This window comes from Coccinella septempunctata, chromosome 5 (genome assembly GCF_907165205.1).
Source record: "Coccinella septempunctata chromosome 5, icCocSept1.1, whole genome shotgun sequence".
Taxonomy (NCBI): Eukaryota; Metazoa; Arthropoda; class Insecta; order Coleoptera; family Coccinellidae; genus Coccinella; species Coccinella septempunctata.
In genome coordinates, this window is record NC_058193.1 from 24846129 (window position 1) to 24862292 (window position 16164).

The 16164-nt window shown below is 34.7% G+C and overlaps 1 protein-coding gene across 5 annotated transcripts in view; it reads left to right on the plus strand.

Annotated features, from left to right (window-relative positions):
- Positions 1–16164, plus strand: part of LOC123314317 (sodium- and chloride-dependent GABA transporter 1-like) — a 52926-nt gene that overhangs the window by 14094 nt on the left and 22668 nt on the right. For all 5 annotated transcript variants that reach the window (XM_044899504.1, XM_044899507.1, XM_044899505.1 and 2 more), the window contains exons 3-6: positions 2438–2701; positions 2765–2867; positions 3065–3197; positions 7879–8117. In XM_044899504.1, coding sequence (XP_044755439.1) covers positions 2438–2701; positions 2765–2867; positions 3065–3197; positions 7879–8117 — 739 coding nt within the window. The remainder of the gene's footprint in view (positions 1–2437; positions 2702–2764; positions 2868–3064; positions 3198–7878; positions 8118–16164) is intronic.

The window sequence follows — 16164 nt, forward strand, 5'->3', positions numbered from 1 at the left end:
CCGACAAGTTCAAACAAATGATCAGGGAAACGATTTACGCCATTGATTCGAATCACCCACTATTCTAATGGACCATTCGGTGCAATTTTCCCGTTTCTGATGCATTTTTGGAAATTGATTTTTGGCCGGCTAGATAATAACTTTACTCCTCTCTGCGTCTGTGTACCATTTGATAGTATTTTTTCTGAGAGTGGTGAATTTCCTCTTTCTTTCTGCTCAGCATCGTAGTAAAGTTCTTCTCGATGCTTACTATCTAGCTCCTTCCGTCCCAGTAAAGATTCGCTGATGTGAAAAGAGTTGGAAAGGCCATATTTTTTCAATAAGAGATGCACAAAAGAAAAAAATTGTCTAGGGGATTTCTAGGTTCGTTGTAAGAAATGCTACCAACATGAAGAAAATTTTTCGACTCTAAAATATTGTTCGCTTCTACAGCGAGTCTCAATACGTCCTCTAATGTTCAAAGTTCACGCCTCACATCAAAGATCCTTGCATCGAATCACTCCAATTGTTTCTCGTGATTTATTTAGACAATGAAGATCACGCAATTCTATTCAGCTCATTGCACGTTATCAAACAATTTAGCACTGCCGGACAGTTTGTGGCAGCTTGTGTGTGTAGCCGTGATATGATGTGCAAGTTCCCACATGTGCAATTCTCACGGATGTAGTGGGCGTATCGGGAATGATAAACCACATAGGTTGCTTCTGACCACTTGACAATATACTAGAACGGTTCAAACGGAAGGCCGTTCGGTGCTGCTAATGAAATAAATATTTTATGTAGGAGTTTCACGGACGCCTGAATTCTCCAGTGATGAAATTGCAGCCTGGGGGAGAATGGTACATATTCGAATTATTGTGAGGCGAAATTGGAATTCGATCAGGAAGTTTACATGCGAAAATGATGCCTCGATTCATGTTGCTGCAGAGGTAACTCCGAAAAAAAAAGAAATATTTGTTATGATAATTACTAGTAGCAAGGGGATCCGATCTTTTGAAAGATCCACCTAGTCTACTATATTATGCTCTGTGATAGGTGTTTTTGTCAAAATGACGTTAAAAAAAATTGGTCCTCATTTTTGTTTATTTTTATGTCTGGGATTTCTGAACATGGCGCTTAGCTTGTAAAAGCAAGTTATTCGCGCAGAAAAAAAGCACACAGCTTTTTTTTTCATTGATGAAAAATGGTAGTTTGAACAAATTTAAAGAGAACCATGAAATTTTATAATAGAAGCCTCACGCTGACAAACAGAATATCAAAATTCCATAGCCTATTCGATGACGTTTTTGTTGAACGCACAGAATATCTGTCTGAAAATGTCAAACTTCTTACACCCATTCTATGAATGAAATTTTTTTCTGAGAGTGGCCAATGAGAACCATTTTTTGACGATAAATATTGATGAAACAAGTCACATGAACGGGTTTTTTGAAAGAAAATAAATTATTTTCGCAGATTTTCGTCTGCTTCTCCAGGCTTCTATTGTGGAAAACTATAGAGATAGTGTCCAAAGACAGAATGCAGCAGAAAACAAGCTAGACGAAAATCTGTCACCAAATATATGATCTAACTAGAGATAGATCCCTGTTTTTATTGAAAAAATAAAACACATTCTCATGCACGAAGAAATCGCCAAAATTTGATATGTTAGGTACATAAATAATAATAAGACTATTTTTGTGAACGATTTCTTCATCCGTGAGAATGTGTTTTATTTTTTTAACCAGAAACGGTGCCTCGTACAGCAAAAAGTCGTGAGACCAAATTTGCTCCAAATTGAATAAAGATTTAAACAGTAATTTTTATTGTCGGAAAATCCAGTGGCGTATCATTTTTTATCTGTAACTATTCAGTCCCGCTGCAGTACGGACGCCACTGATAGAATAGAAAAGAAATGATATTATGCAAAAAGTGCTCCTTGACGCTCAAAACCTATGTCTCAAATTTCATAAAAATATTTCAAGCAGTGTGAAAGCTATTAATAAAAAACATTATTTTTTCTATAATTTCAACACCCCGTATCTAGGAGAGGAAATATTTCTCGATATATGTTTATATGACAAACTAGGGCTTATTTTTGACGTAGAATACGTGGTTAAAATTTTCTGGTTACGATCTGGACCACCCTGTATAATTACAAATTCTAATTCTGCAAAGTATACACCGTTCCAAGTCACCTGTTCCATTTGAGAGTTGAGAAATCAATGGATTTTAACTTGTGTCCCAAGCCTCCCAACTCGGTGGGTGACTCGGGACAAGTATTTTTTTTTTTTTTAAATTTATATCCGAATTCAATAGTCTGAGTCATTAAGCATATTTGAGCCTCTTTCTCACATGAAAATAGGTCACCGTTTTTGAAATATGACAAGTTCAAAATCGTCCCAAGTCACCCGAATCTACGGTTATAAAGATAATTGACAAGAATCCTTTTTTACAGGCACCTTCCTTCTCACTTACACCGTTTCGATGTTCCTATGTGGCATTCCACTCTTCTTTCAAGAAGTAGCAATTGGACAGTATTTGGGCTCAGGTGGTATGACCTTTGTGGGACAATTATGTCCCCTCTTCAAAGGGGTTGGTTATGCCAGTATGACCCTAGTTTTCTTACTTGATGTTTATTATTGTGTGATCAATGCTTGGACGCTTTTCTACCTCATCAGTATTATTTCTTATTTACCTGACCTTCCATGGTCCCACTGTGGTGAGTAGCTGAGGATTATTCTTAATGTGGTAAATAAAAATGGGATTGGTCATGATTTTTCAGATAACTGGTGGAATACGGATAACTGTTTTTCATCAGCAACGAACTTATTGAATAATACAATCAATGGTTCAGCCAGGTCCTCCCCAGTCGAAGAATATTTCGAGTGAGTATTTGTAAGAGACTAAGAGTCTACTGTATATCACACTTTTTCTTCTCGAAAAATTTTGAGTAAAATTGAATAAAAATAAAAAAATAATTTCCTTCAGAAGAGCTGATGCAGTTAGAAATTAAATTTATATGAAGACCATAAAATTTTTATGAATATTATAAAAACCGAAACAAAAATTGTGTTTTTTACAGGCGCAGAGTACTTGGCATAACGAAGGAGTTGGAAGATATTGGTGGACTTCAATGGGGTCTCTTTGTGTGTTTGGTTATTGGATGGCTGTTTATCTATGGGGTAATACGCAAAGGACTGCATCAGAGTGGCAAAGTGAGCTTGACCAATATAATAAATATAGCACTTGTCTTTAAATAACACTGTGAAATGATCGAAAAACCTTTTAACAATGTGCAAGACTCGTAAAGATAAATATTTCACGAAAAATAATTAGGGACAAATGGTAAATGAATCATTATTCAAAGTCCTGGAATCAACAATATTTCTTCTATATTTGGTATGAATACTAGAGGTAGTGATGTGCTTCGCTTATTCTAATTGGTGATTTAGCTATACCTATTTCGCCGGAATTTTTTAACATGTTAATGGAACAAATAATACGTAACACTCTTGTGAATGCAATGGGTAGAGAAATTCAATTTTCAATGTCATTATAGAATCGATGAAATTTCCCCTCGGTATCCTTCGAAATGGAAAAATTGTTAACGAGAATTCAGTGAAATCATGCTCACTTCGAAATCACCAAAGTCGATGAGATTTCCTAATTGCGAAAGCCTCAGTTGAAAATATATAAACGAGTACAGCTCGAACTCAATTTAGTTCTTCTGTTTCGCTAAATCACATCATGAATTTTTGTGGAAATTTCAAATTTCCAATATATCTGAGAATTACCTCTGATCCAAATCCAGCAGGCTTCAATTGTCTGTTCTTCAGATCATTATTTTATTTTCATTCATCCCTTGGGGAGTAAAAGTATCCACTCGAAGTTTGACTGTGTCTGAATCGAAACGAAATAGGAATACTTATTCCAATTAAATATATATAATAGCATGTGTTGCTTCTCCGGACAATCTGAATCGAATTGCAAATCATTATCATCTAAGAGAGTATATAGGATAGGATCACACCAATTTCATTCATTCATGGTGAAAAGCGAAATGTTTAGACATCGTTTGAAGATTCCGGTTAGATATAAAGTTTGACAACTGCGATCAGTAACGGACTGAGGAAAATGATGACCCTTTATAGGTAGAGGACAATTCAGTTTGTTATTTTGTTATTCTTTAATGTTTATCAAAGTCAGTTTGGCACTGCCTTGCTTGTTGTACAATTTACTTGAGAACACAGCAATAATTTGGCTGTAAAATCATTACCAGGCCAAGTTTAGCACAATTTAAATGCTGGCGTTTATATTATTCTAATGAAATTATACTTTTATTTTTCCTGTTCATATCTAAAAGTTGATCATTAGTTTCATAAGGACAATATCACTTTTTCCTTACGTGAGAATAAATTCCTCTTGGTGGGTAAATAGAAAAACTAATTGCCAATGAAGGAATATAAAAAGAAAAAGATCTGTTTGAAAATTATTCATGTGAAATTTATCCCCTTTTATGTATAATTAAATCTAATACTTAGCTGTTGACAACATTAAAATACATAGAATCGACATGTTCAAAGTTGAGCAGCTCTCTAAAGTGTTCTGCTCAACAATCATGGAAACAGCAATGAAGTGGTTGTAGAAATTCATTACCCTGAAGGACCTAGCTGAATTTAATTGCAGGCAGTTGTTTTAGTTTCCCGGAACGATTTTGTCGATTTGCTGGTAGATATCCCAGATATAATTACAGTTTCTGATGGATAACAATCGAGTAAGCTCCAACTTCTTGTTATTCGGTTTAGAGCACCATTTCCTTTCGACATCCTGTTCATCATGCTGATTGCATTGAATTTTTGGAATTTCATGTCTTATATTCTGAAGTTAATTTCTGTTTGAATGAAAATTTAAAGGATTGAAGGAGTTCAATCTGCCAAATATGTAACTCAGAAAAGAGACACATTTTATCTAGGGAGATTTGGGGGTTTGGAGCTCAGGATTTTATAGTTGAAATATTTCTAATACATCAAGTGTTATATTGTATAATGAACAATAATAGACCTAGATGGGATCCTTGTGGCACTCTTAGAACATAGAATATCAGGAAGGAGCTTTTTCGAATAAATGTGACGGGAATTGTGCGACGGAAACGGCCATATTGGTCTTCCAAATTTTGATTTGAAAAGTGGCAGACTTGGAAGTCAAATGATTCTGTTATCTGTGGCCAAATAAATAAAGTGATGTTTAAACTTCATTTTGACAACAACACTCCATGGGCGTAGGTGATGTTGAGTCTTAGACCTTAATACCATTAAGTATATAGCCAAGTAGTGTTAGGCGGGGTGAATTTACGTTTTGATTATCAATTTGAACGAGCTTGAAAAAGCTTCTGACTTTACGTTAGTACTTTCCTAATTTTTTTGATAAATCAGAATCAACTGACTATTGAAGTTAGTTTTTTGGAAACTTCATTGTCCTACGCCACTGTTGAATAGGAAATATATGTTGGCCATATTTCTCCTCTATTCCGGTCAAATTGAAATGAGCAATATGCTCCTTCCTGTTATTCTATATTCTAAGGTGGCACTCCACATTCGAGCTTGTATTCTTTTGATCTGAATCCGAATTAAACAGGATGTATTTGAAGGTGAGGCTTTTTTTGAAGCGTTTCACCAAAAATCACCTATATAAAACTCTCAAAATGACAAAGTTGGAGAAAAAAATTAAAAATTATTACTGACATAGATCCTCATACAACCCTAGACTGTTTGTTAGCTGAATTATCGCAAAGCAGTGGGGAAAAACCTGATTCGACCATGTGGTTTTGTTTAGGATATTGGCTCGTTTGATATTTACGTGGAAATGAAAATGGAAACTTAGGATTGCCGAATTGTTCTCATTATTTTTCAGTAATTTACACGATTTTATGAAATGGCTCATTTCGATACCAATTGACAGAAGAGACTCGAGACACAAGTGTAAAAAATAGAATAATACTTCAAAATCTCACAAGTAAAATTCGTCTAAATTAGTCACGAATTTTTTCAGACTTTTTTCAAGAAACTGCCTCGATTTTCTACATTTTTTTTTTCACCCTAAATTGCACGATACAACAATTATGATTCTCTCAAAAGTAAACTGATGCATCTAATCCGATGAACTTGGTACTTATCCATTCATTGTCCAGCCTTATGTTTATGTTTTGTTTCTTTTTGGCGATGCTGGAGTCACCCTCCACAGTCCCGTACTTGAAATTCAATGAAATTTTGTCCAAATTCTAGGGGTTGTATCTCAGCCACCTTAGATATTTTATATAGAAAATTTTTGGTTAAACGACTCATTTTGATGAGTTCTACTTTCTCTCTCATCTTTGAAAACACCCTGTATAGTTTCTCCTTTACCAAGGAGACGAATAAAAAATACTTATGTATACTCCATTCCCATTTATTTTAGCAGTCGGTTGGCCATGAAATAATTTTCTCAAGTTTTTGTAACTAGAACGCAGTAAGGTTGGCACTCATGAAATGTCGTTAATGTCATGAAGCCGTTGCCACAACTAATATCAATTTTTATTACAAAATGCCGAAAATGATTGAAAAAAGATACAGGCTTTCAGGAAGTGCTAGTTAGAATTCAAGTCCGCTCATTCAAATAGTTATACCCTGATATTCTAAAATCCACAATACGTCAAACGGTAGCGAACATATTAATTGTAAGTGAATTTATAGAATGCTTCATCTGAATCTAAACGACTTACCTATATTTCAGCTTAATATTTCCTCAATCAGAAAGATTGTGAATGAAGAGGATGACCAAGAATTTCCTTCTATTGGGAGACCCAAAACAGTGTTGGCATTTGAGAATTTTATATTTGGGTGAATTAATGCGAAAAGTTTACTACAGGATTTTCGATGAATGTCATCGTAGAATAAGTTCCCGAAAATTGATTTTTCTATTTTTCATTTGACTTGTCCTATACATTGTAAATGTCTTAAGGTACCAATAAACATGTATTAAGATGCCACAAATACGCGCCAGTTGTCCTGTTAATTGTTTATTCATGTGGAATTTTTGTTCAAAGGTGAAGTTCATCTTGACTTGAAACTTCCTTTAATTCCTTCTACTTATATTGTTGCAAGATGATTTTTGTTGAAGAATTTAACATTCTTGTAATCATTTGTTAATTCCTTCGGGAGATACCCATTCCCAACCACTGCATCATATGCATTTCATCTTCGGGTAAATATTTTTGAGATCTACAACTGATGTAACGTATTCAAACTTTAGCCAAAGAAGATAACGAACATTAACTCTCCTCAAGCTGGTGCATATTATGATATTATATATACTGATCTCTTGTATTTTCCATGCAAATAACTGGAACAGTTTGTATAATTGTATGTTCGCCACATATTTCCGACTTTGTGATAAAATACGTAATAACAAAAACTTTAACGTAGAACGGGCAACATAGAGTTGATTTAAAACCCGAAAATGTTTTGACAAGCTTCATAACCCCACCTTTACGTACTGTACAGAGTGAAATGTGTCAAATTTCCATGGCCAACCGAGTGCTAAAATAAATGTGAATGGAGTATAATAGTGTATGTAGTATAAGTTTTTCATTATTTCCTCTATTATATCGACATGACTACATTGAAGTGAAATAAAATCAGGATGTGTGAAGTTCAAAATTAACAAAACCGCTCCTCATTATCTCGGTAAGGAACCGGCAATAAGATGGCCGCAGAAATTCATTACCTCGAAGGGTCTAGCCAAATTTAATTGTAGGCGGTTGTTTCATTTTCCCGAAATGATTTTATCAATTTGCTCCCATACCTCCCAGAGATAATCGCACTTTGGAATGGATAACAATCAAGTGAGCTCCAATTTCAGGTTATTTGGTTCAGCGCCCTGTTTCCCTACGTTGTCCTGTTCATCCTGCTGGGGCGGGCAGTGACGCTCGAAGGCGCTGGTAATGGCCTCCTGTATTACGTGACGCCCCGCCGGGACGAATTGCTATCTCCAGGACCCTGGATGGAGGGGACGACGCAAATTTTCTTTGCATATAGCATAGGATGCGGTGCTCTGCCTGCTCTCGGTTCTTATAATAAATTCCATCACAACAGTTACAAGTAAGTAGTTAGTCTGGAGATGTTCCATCGATCGATGCTGGCGTGGGTGAAGCTGGAGGTGTTCCGTGGATTTTGAGCGAAATATTGAATATTTTTTATTCGATCGAATAGATGGAGGATGTTGATAGCGATATATTTGAATTACAGATTGAGTACGAAGTAACGCACGCAATCATCTTTGGTATCTACTATTTTGTAGAAAAATGTTAGAACAGGTCAATCATTTTTTTACACTCGCGGACTCGATAGACGTTGTCCTGTCTCAAAACATTTAACATCGACAATGGGGAATTTTCCTCAATTTGGGTTATCACAGCATATGCAAGTTTGAACCGAATAATTATGAGTTTCATTTATGAATTTTTCAAATGCACCGCGGAAACTATTCAAAATCATTCTTCAAATATGAGGTTTTAAAATTTAAATCGCTTCGTTTCTAGTTTACGATTTGTCAACAGCGCCTACTAGAAAATGAAAAGAACAATGTCTTGTTTATAAAATAACAGCTGTTGATTTACAGCCATCATAAGGCGCGTACTCACTGGCAAGCATCAACAGTAACCGGCCATAAAAATGCCATAAAATTTTACGATCTTCCTCGTTCGTCTCAGACTTCATAGATAGCCATCTTTGTCTATCTCATCAAGATAGTGTATTTGTTGTCCTTTATTATCAACGCATATTTCAGTCGATGTTGCCAACTTGTGCAATAGAAACGAACCGTTTTAATTCTTAAATACCCATTTTTATTTTTCATTTTTGATTACTTAAGATAATTTTTTTTTGGGAAAAGGTTGAAATGGTTATTTCAAAATGTGTCGTTTTAAAGATATTTCATAAAAATACATCATTTTCGTCAGAAGGAGTATTGGACTCCATTGTGAATCACATACATCATCACATCACATATCATCGACCTCGGTGTAAACCGTTCGGTCTTGACGAATTTTTAACTGAACCCATCTTTCTTAGGATTTTTCGGAGGTCAGTTTTCGAGTCGTTTATATCTCAACAAAAGTTACCGTAGATGGAAATGTGATACATATTCTGAAAGAGCAACTCTTCTACTAATCAATCTGAGAATTTCATTCATCTAGATGCAACCGTTCGGTCTTGATGAATTTTTAACTGAACCCAGCGTTTTCAGGATTTTTCGAAGGTCAGCTTTCGAGTCGTTTATCTCTCAATAAAAGTAACCGTACATGAAAATGTGAGTCATATTCTGAAAGAGCCACTCCTCTAGTAATAAATCTGAGAATTTCATCTATCTTGGCGCAACCGTTCGGTATTGATGAATTTTTAACTGAACCCATCTTTTTCAGGATTTTTCGAAGGTCAGCTTTCCAGTCGTTTATCTCTCATTAAAAATAACCGTAGATAAAAATGTGATACATATTATGAAAAGGCAACCCTTTTAGTAATAAATCTCGAAATTTTGACTTCAGTGCAACCGTTCGGTCTTGACGAATTTTCAATAGACGCCATCTTCTTTTGATTTTTGTGTCAAATTTCCTTTACCTTATAAACAAATTCGATGTTAGTTCAAATTACGCAACTTTTCATGTTTAATTGAGGAGTTTGTTTTGACATTCTCAACGAGAAGTGGGTGGAGGGTAGTTGAGTTTTTAAATGGTTACCTTAACTTTTTACCGGAAATTGACGATTTTTTTTCATTGTTTGACGGCCTTGCTTGATATTTTTGAAGTAAACTACGTAAAAGCTGTTTTCGATAACAGTTTAAATATATCAATCAGTGATAAATTGATCTCAAATTACATAAAAAAAGTGAAAATTCTAATTCAATGAGTTTAATTATTTTCAGTTCAACTAAAAAAGGGTCAATGATAAAATCATCACCATCAGCAACAGGTCTTTTCACTCATTCCATTTCTGGACCGAAAAGTTATAGGGTTGCCATTTCGAAAAACTTAACTACCTTTCACCCTTTGATTAGAGTGCTGATGAAATCCTCAAATAAAAAAAAATAATTCAAGTATCTATATAAATAAAAATTGAGCCCTTTTTGCGTTTTCACCGCATCACTTAAAAACGTCTGAACCGATTTTATTAATTTTTTTTTGAAACCTTGCCCATAATTCATAGGATAATCAAAATGCTGTATAGGTACAGTATACATTGCGATTGTAGTTTTTGCACTTTTTTGTTCACTTCGGTGAGACCTTAAGTTTTGTAACATTTACTTTATACACAAAACACAATTGGCTGCTGCTAAATTCCCATTGCAAAAACTGAGAATTAACAACAAATACAGGTTGAGTCTTTGACTCGTAGAAATATATCAACAATAGATTCTTGATGTCAAAAGAAACGCTTATTTCCTAGACCATTTTTCCGTTCCAACTCGGCCCTGATAAAAAGATATAGCTATTTTAAGTTTTCATAATGACCTGTACCATCCCTGGAAAAACAAAATTACTTTCAGAATAACTAGCCAAATCTGTGACACTGCGACACTGCGACACATTGTTTTTCAACAGCCTTTATCTTTTAAACCAAGCCTATTCGTTAAAAATGGTGAAGGAAAAAAGTGTTTTTTTTGACCTCACTAATCTTGTGTTAAAATATTTGTACGAGTCAAAGACTCTGTATATTCATCATGAATCTCACTGTATGCAGGTTTCTGTAGTTTATTTTTCGATGCATAGGTAGATACTCAAAAATAAACGTTCGGTCACTATTATATGATGAACCATTGTGAGAGTTACACCATAACTTGATTTCTGTCAACTTTTCTTCTTTTCCGGGCCTCTTCATCTTCGAAAAACAATGGACCTCATGGCCTCTATGCAGCCTGAAATTGAAACAAGAAAAAGGTTACTCGAAAACAAAAGAACATTTGATAGAACATTTGGTTATTTTCATTTTATTCATCACGTCTACATTTAATAAGCTTCTGGAGGAGACTCACCCTGTATACACACTCGCTGCATAGGACTATAATAAAATAAAATGGTGTTCAATTTTACTGCACTTGGATCCAACACATATTCTAACATGTCAATAGTCGATAATATATCAACCATATGATATCGCTTTTTTGGACCCTGAAAAGGAAGCCATTTCCATGAAATCGGAGGAATGAGGATGCCTAATAAAATCTGCATAGTAAAACACAGAAGCAATCTCGAGCTTCACGTAATAAACGCCAGGTAAAAATAACACATTTCGAAACGCTATTCAGATACAACCCTCAAAAGCTATGAAAATCTTTCACCGCCTGCCTGCGGGTAGTTTTTCATATGCGATGTATGCTCAGACATTAAGGAGGGTACACACGAAGCGAAAGGATAAACAATGTCCCCTAATTTCACGAAGACTTTTACGGCTTACAAAAACATTTCAGTTGACTCGGTTTCTCCATTGTTTGCAATGGTAAAAGATTCGACGTTTCATTGGGTAAAGAGTCGGAGATCGAAAACATTGAATGGGATTCAAAAGTTGGCCAGATTGAGGTCGTTCGAAATGTTTGAGAGACAGTTATTTCCAATGATGAAGTAGAGATGTACAGGAAATATGGCAACTACACACAAAATAATAATTGGTATTACCAAAAATATTGGAGTGGTTCACGATAAGTCTTCCTAGACGTTTGAGTATTAGTCGAAGATTTATTGAAAACTGCAAGGGCCAATACAAGGAAAACGTTTTTCAATCAGAATGCAAGACACTAAGGTTCATAGGCAGAGCACTCTAGAATTTAATGAGTTAGTAAGTTGATATTTGCTCACTATACAATGTGTAAATTCGAATATACCATCGATGATACCACCCTTAATATCTGGGCCACCATGCAAAATCAGAAAAAATGCAAAAAGAGATAAACTTTGATTCGTAATAGGACATTTTGTACGGTTGTTTCCGATCCTTTTGGAAACTATCAGTGAGCCATTGTCTCACTGGATTAAAGTAAGGAAGTGGAGCTCCATCTTAATGGAAGTGAATGAGTTCTCCTTGTGGAAGAATAAGGATGGAGATATGATTTTAAATTCAGTGAGTTACTGGCTCACATATAATTAATAATGTGGAAAACAATGAGGAATTCTCCTCAATTTGGGTTATCACAGCATATGCAAGTTAAACTGAATAATTATGAGTTTTATTCATGTCGAATCCACCGCGGAAACTATTCAAAATCATTCTTCAAATTAATATTTGGTTTCAAAATTTAAATCGCTTTGTTTCTAGTTTACGATTTGACAACAGCGCCCACTAGAAAATGAAAAGAACAATGGCTTGTATATAAAATAACAGCTGTTGATTTACAGCCATCATAAGGCGCTTACTCACTGGCAAGCAACAGCAACCGGCCATAAAAATTTCATTATTTTTTACGACCTTCCTTGTTAGTCGCAGACTTGATAGACAGCCCTCTTTGTCTATCTCTTCAAGATAGTGCATTTGTTGTCCTTTATTATCAAGGCATATTTCAGTCGATGTTGCCTACTTGTGCAATAGAAACGAAAGGCTTTAAATTTTAAATACCCATTTTTATTTTTCATTTTTAAGTACTTAAAATAATTTTTTTTGGAAACGGTTGAAATGGTTATTTCAAAATATGGCGTTTCAAAAATATTTTATGAAAAATACATCATTTTCGTCAGAAGAGGTATTCCCTATTGAAACTGAATATTCGCATAGCATGCCGAGAAATGAAGTTGAAGTGTTTCAAAACATGAATGACGAGTTTGAAAATAAGGTATATTTTTGACAAAATGAAAACATTTTGGAAATGCTTTATAAGTAGTGGAAAATTCTCCATTATTTTTATGTCTTATTGTAAATCTTCCTATATCGTAACTCTCTTTCTTTTTTAATTTTTCGGGAGTTCTAACAGAAACCTTTACCTTCAGAACAAGATGTCACTCAATTCATTTTTAGATGCTGCTGTCATCACGTCCACAGGGTTGATAAAAATTTATTGGCAGTAAGGGTATACAATGTCCCTCTACGCCAAAGTTTACCTTTTTCACCTTTTTTTATTTTGAATGGGCACCGATATATAAAGGGTCGTACCTCATGTCAAATTGACATACGAGTATTGTGCAATGGAAAAGCACATATTGTATGTTGCATCCATGAGTCTTCTGACAAACGGCCATACTTTTAGAGAAATTTTCAAAAAGTGCTTTGAGTACATGAGGCGGTTACTCGTTGATGTCGACTTAAGGCAGGCATGATTTGGTCATTATATTTGTTATTGTATAAGGGTAACAATTATTCCTCCTTATACATATACATACATATATTGCTTTGGTAGTTGCGGGCTCGTTAGAATAAATCTGTGAACCCAAATAACCCCAGACACATAAATACAAAAGGTATCAAATTGACATTGCGAAATGCTATGTCTCTAACAATCATCAACGTAGCATGCTAAGATTCGCCACTACTCGTTCATGCATTATATGCCTAGTGTCCGAAAAAAAGCCAAATGATTCTTTCAGAACACAATGCACACCATACCTACCTACACCAAACTAGGCATTGCTTTCACCACTCCATGTTTCTTCTTCTTACAGCGGGTTTCATAAAACTTCGATTGCCCGATCAACGATTTGACACTCACTCGATTTCAAAAACGAAATAGTGATTTCGATTTCAAGTTTTTCATTTCTGCAAGTATTTTAGAAGTGGCAATTGAGATTTATTGAATGGATGTATGTAGATCATAATTTGATGCGAAAATGGTATTCCGAATTGTCATGACTGAATTATTGATTGAAAACAAATTGAAGTTTATCCGTCAGTCAAGCGTTGATTCCCCGATAGAGCTTTATGAAACCGGATAATAGGTGAAACAAGCCTTTCAAGATGATTGAAATGGAGAAGATTGAATGGCTGAACACTCACCATATTGAATGCTACGAAATTTTTTTCATGAGCCCTTGAAGCGTTGCCACTAATAATTATATGTAGTTGTCATCAGTAGAAACTATCTGTTTTTACCGAACAAACAGATTTTTGAGATCTTTATCAACTGGTTCTTACTTCCCAGTAGTACCTATATTTTATGCTGCAGATTGATGTGACGTTTCTTCCATAGTTCGATATCAATGCCTTCTACCCAACTGGACTCAACAATCTGACGTGTGCACCAACCTTTATGAATCCGTTCTCTCACCTCGAATATTTTTAGTAGGCGTTTGTCACACTACCTCATTTGCGTTTTTCGGGAAAATACAACCCGTAACCTGTTTCTGGTTTTGGCTCGTTCTCGTTCGTATTAGGGTGTAGCCGGAAATGGCGGGTCCGCATATTCCGTGGGGTTGATTTGTGAATTGATATTATTATTCTTTTGAACAATGGGGTCGTTTGTTTTTGTGAGCGTGACACATCATTATTTCGTTTTCATATTTTTCCTTTGTGACAAATACCTAGATCGTTGAAACATACTCCTTTTCTCTTATTTTTGGAACATATCGATTATCAGATAAGTAGTTTTTATTTCCATGATTACATCGATCTGTTTTCAACATATCCTTGTCTTAGTGCGAAGAATTTGAATTTGTTCACACTAAGTTGATGAACATCATTGAATAGATAAAAGCCAAAATGAAGAAAAAAGACCCAAAATTTATTTGATAACATTGATGATATGTACAAGATGGGCAAAATTGTTGTTGTCTAATGTGGGGATCTCGAAAACTATAGCAGCTAGAAGAAAACGAATGACACATTCTCAAACACTTTTTTCCTGACTAACCCAAATCTGAAAACAAAACCCGCCTTTTCTCTCTAGATTTTCAGTTATAATCAAAAATTGAGATTTTGACGATTTCAAAAAGTTCTCTTAACTTTTTTGTCTTCGAAGTTATAGATCTAAAACTTGAATCTTCTTAGGCGCTTTTATACATAAATTCTACTGACAGAAGCTTTTTTTTTCAATTCCAAAATGAAGAATTCAATAAAAGTTAGCATTCAAAAAAACGAAAGTTCGCGTGATGATTCGAAATGATAAATCATTTTGAGCTCGTCAGTGGATTCTTCGTGAAAAAGTACCTCTAGAAGGTTCAAGTTTGGGTCTGTAACTTCAAAGACAAAAATGTTTTGAGAACTTTGCGAAATCTTCAAATCTAATTTTTTGCTAATAATTGAAAAACAAGGTATCGTAGGAGGCTACGCTTTTTAGCATTCTTTGTTTCTCTGAAAAAGAGCTAGGAAATGTGTCATCCGTTTTCTTCTACCTGGTATAGTTCTCGAGATCCCCTCAGTAGACAACGAATTTTGCCTACCCTGTATATGATGATGTGAAGGCAGAAAGGTAAAGGCTATCTTCCTTTTTGTTTTTTTCAAATGTTTTAGAGCTGGATGTAATTTTTTCAAGATTTTAGAATTTCAATTTTTTTATACCAATATATAGGGTGTTTCACGTAAAGTCTAAACCAGATGTATCTAGGGACCCGATTGAGATTTTTTCTGAATTTTTTTTTTATAACGGGGATGTTCAGATTGAGATATAGGGTTAGAAATTGTCGAATAGCGATTTTTGGGTCCCATCTAATGTTTATTAGTAATACATAAATAATAATAATAGTATTTGAAAATATAAACTTTTTTGTGTAAGAACTAACTCTTAGTTCATTTTAAACTTCTCTGAGAAACATTTTTATTTACTTAGACAACAAGTAAAACCTAGTGAGTCTGTAGATAGTATATATATCAACTTTCTTATTAATAATAATAAATAGGAACTTAAAACAATCCACTCAAGTCAAATTAGGGACAAATGAATTAGGTAATATCTCCAGATTCCACAAAACCTTGAAAGTTGGGTATGGTGAAGTTCAAATAAATTTTTAGGAGAATTCAAAAATATAGATACATACTAAAATATATGGTGTCCCATTTTGAATAAAAAAGTTTTTTCCAATCGGAAGTATCACGAGAATATTTAAGTGGAGTAGATCCACAAATTTTCATAAAATTGTATTGAAGGAAACAATTAAGAAGAAGTGTTTTTTCGATGAGAGAAATCCACCGACACAACTTTGTTTTGAAGGGTTGTAACTTGTGTAGGAAGAGGGAT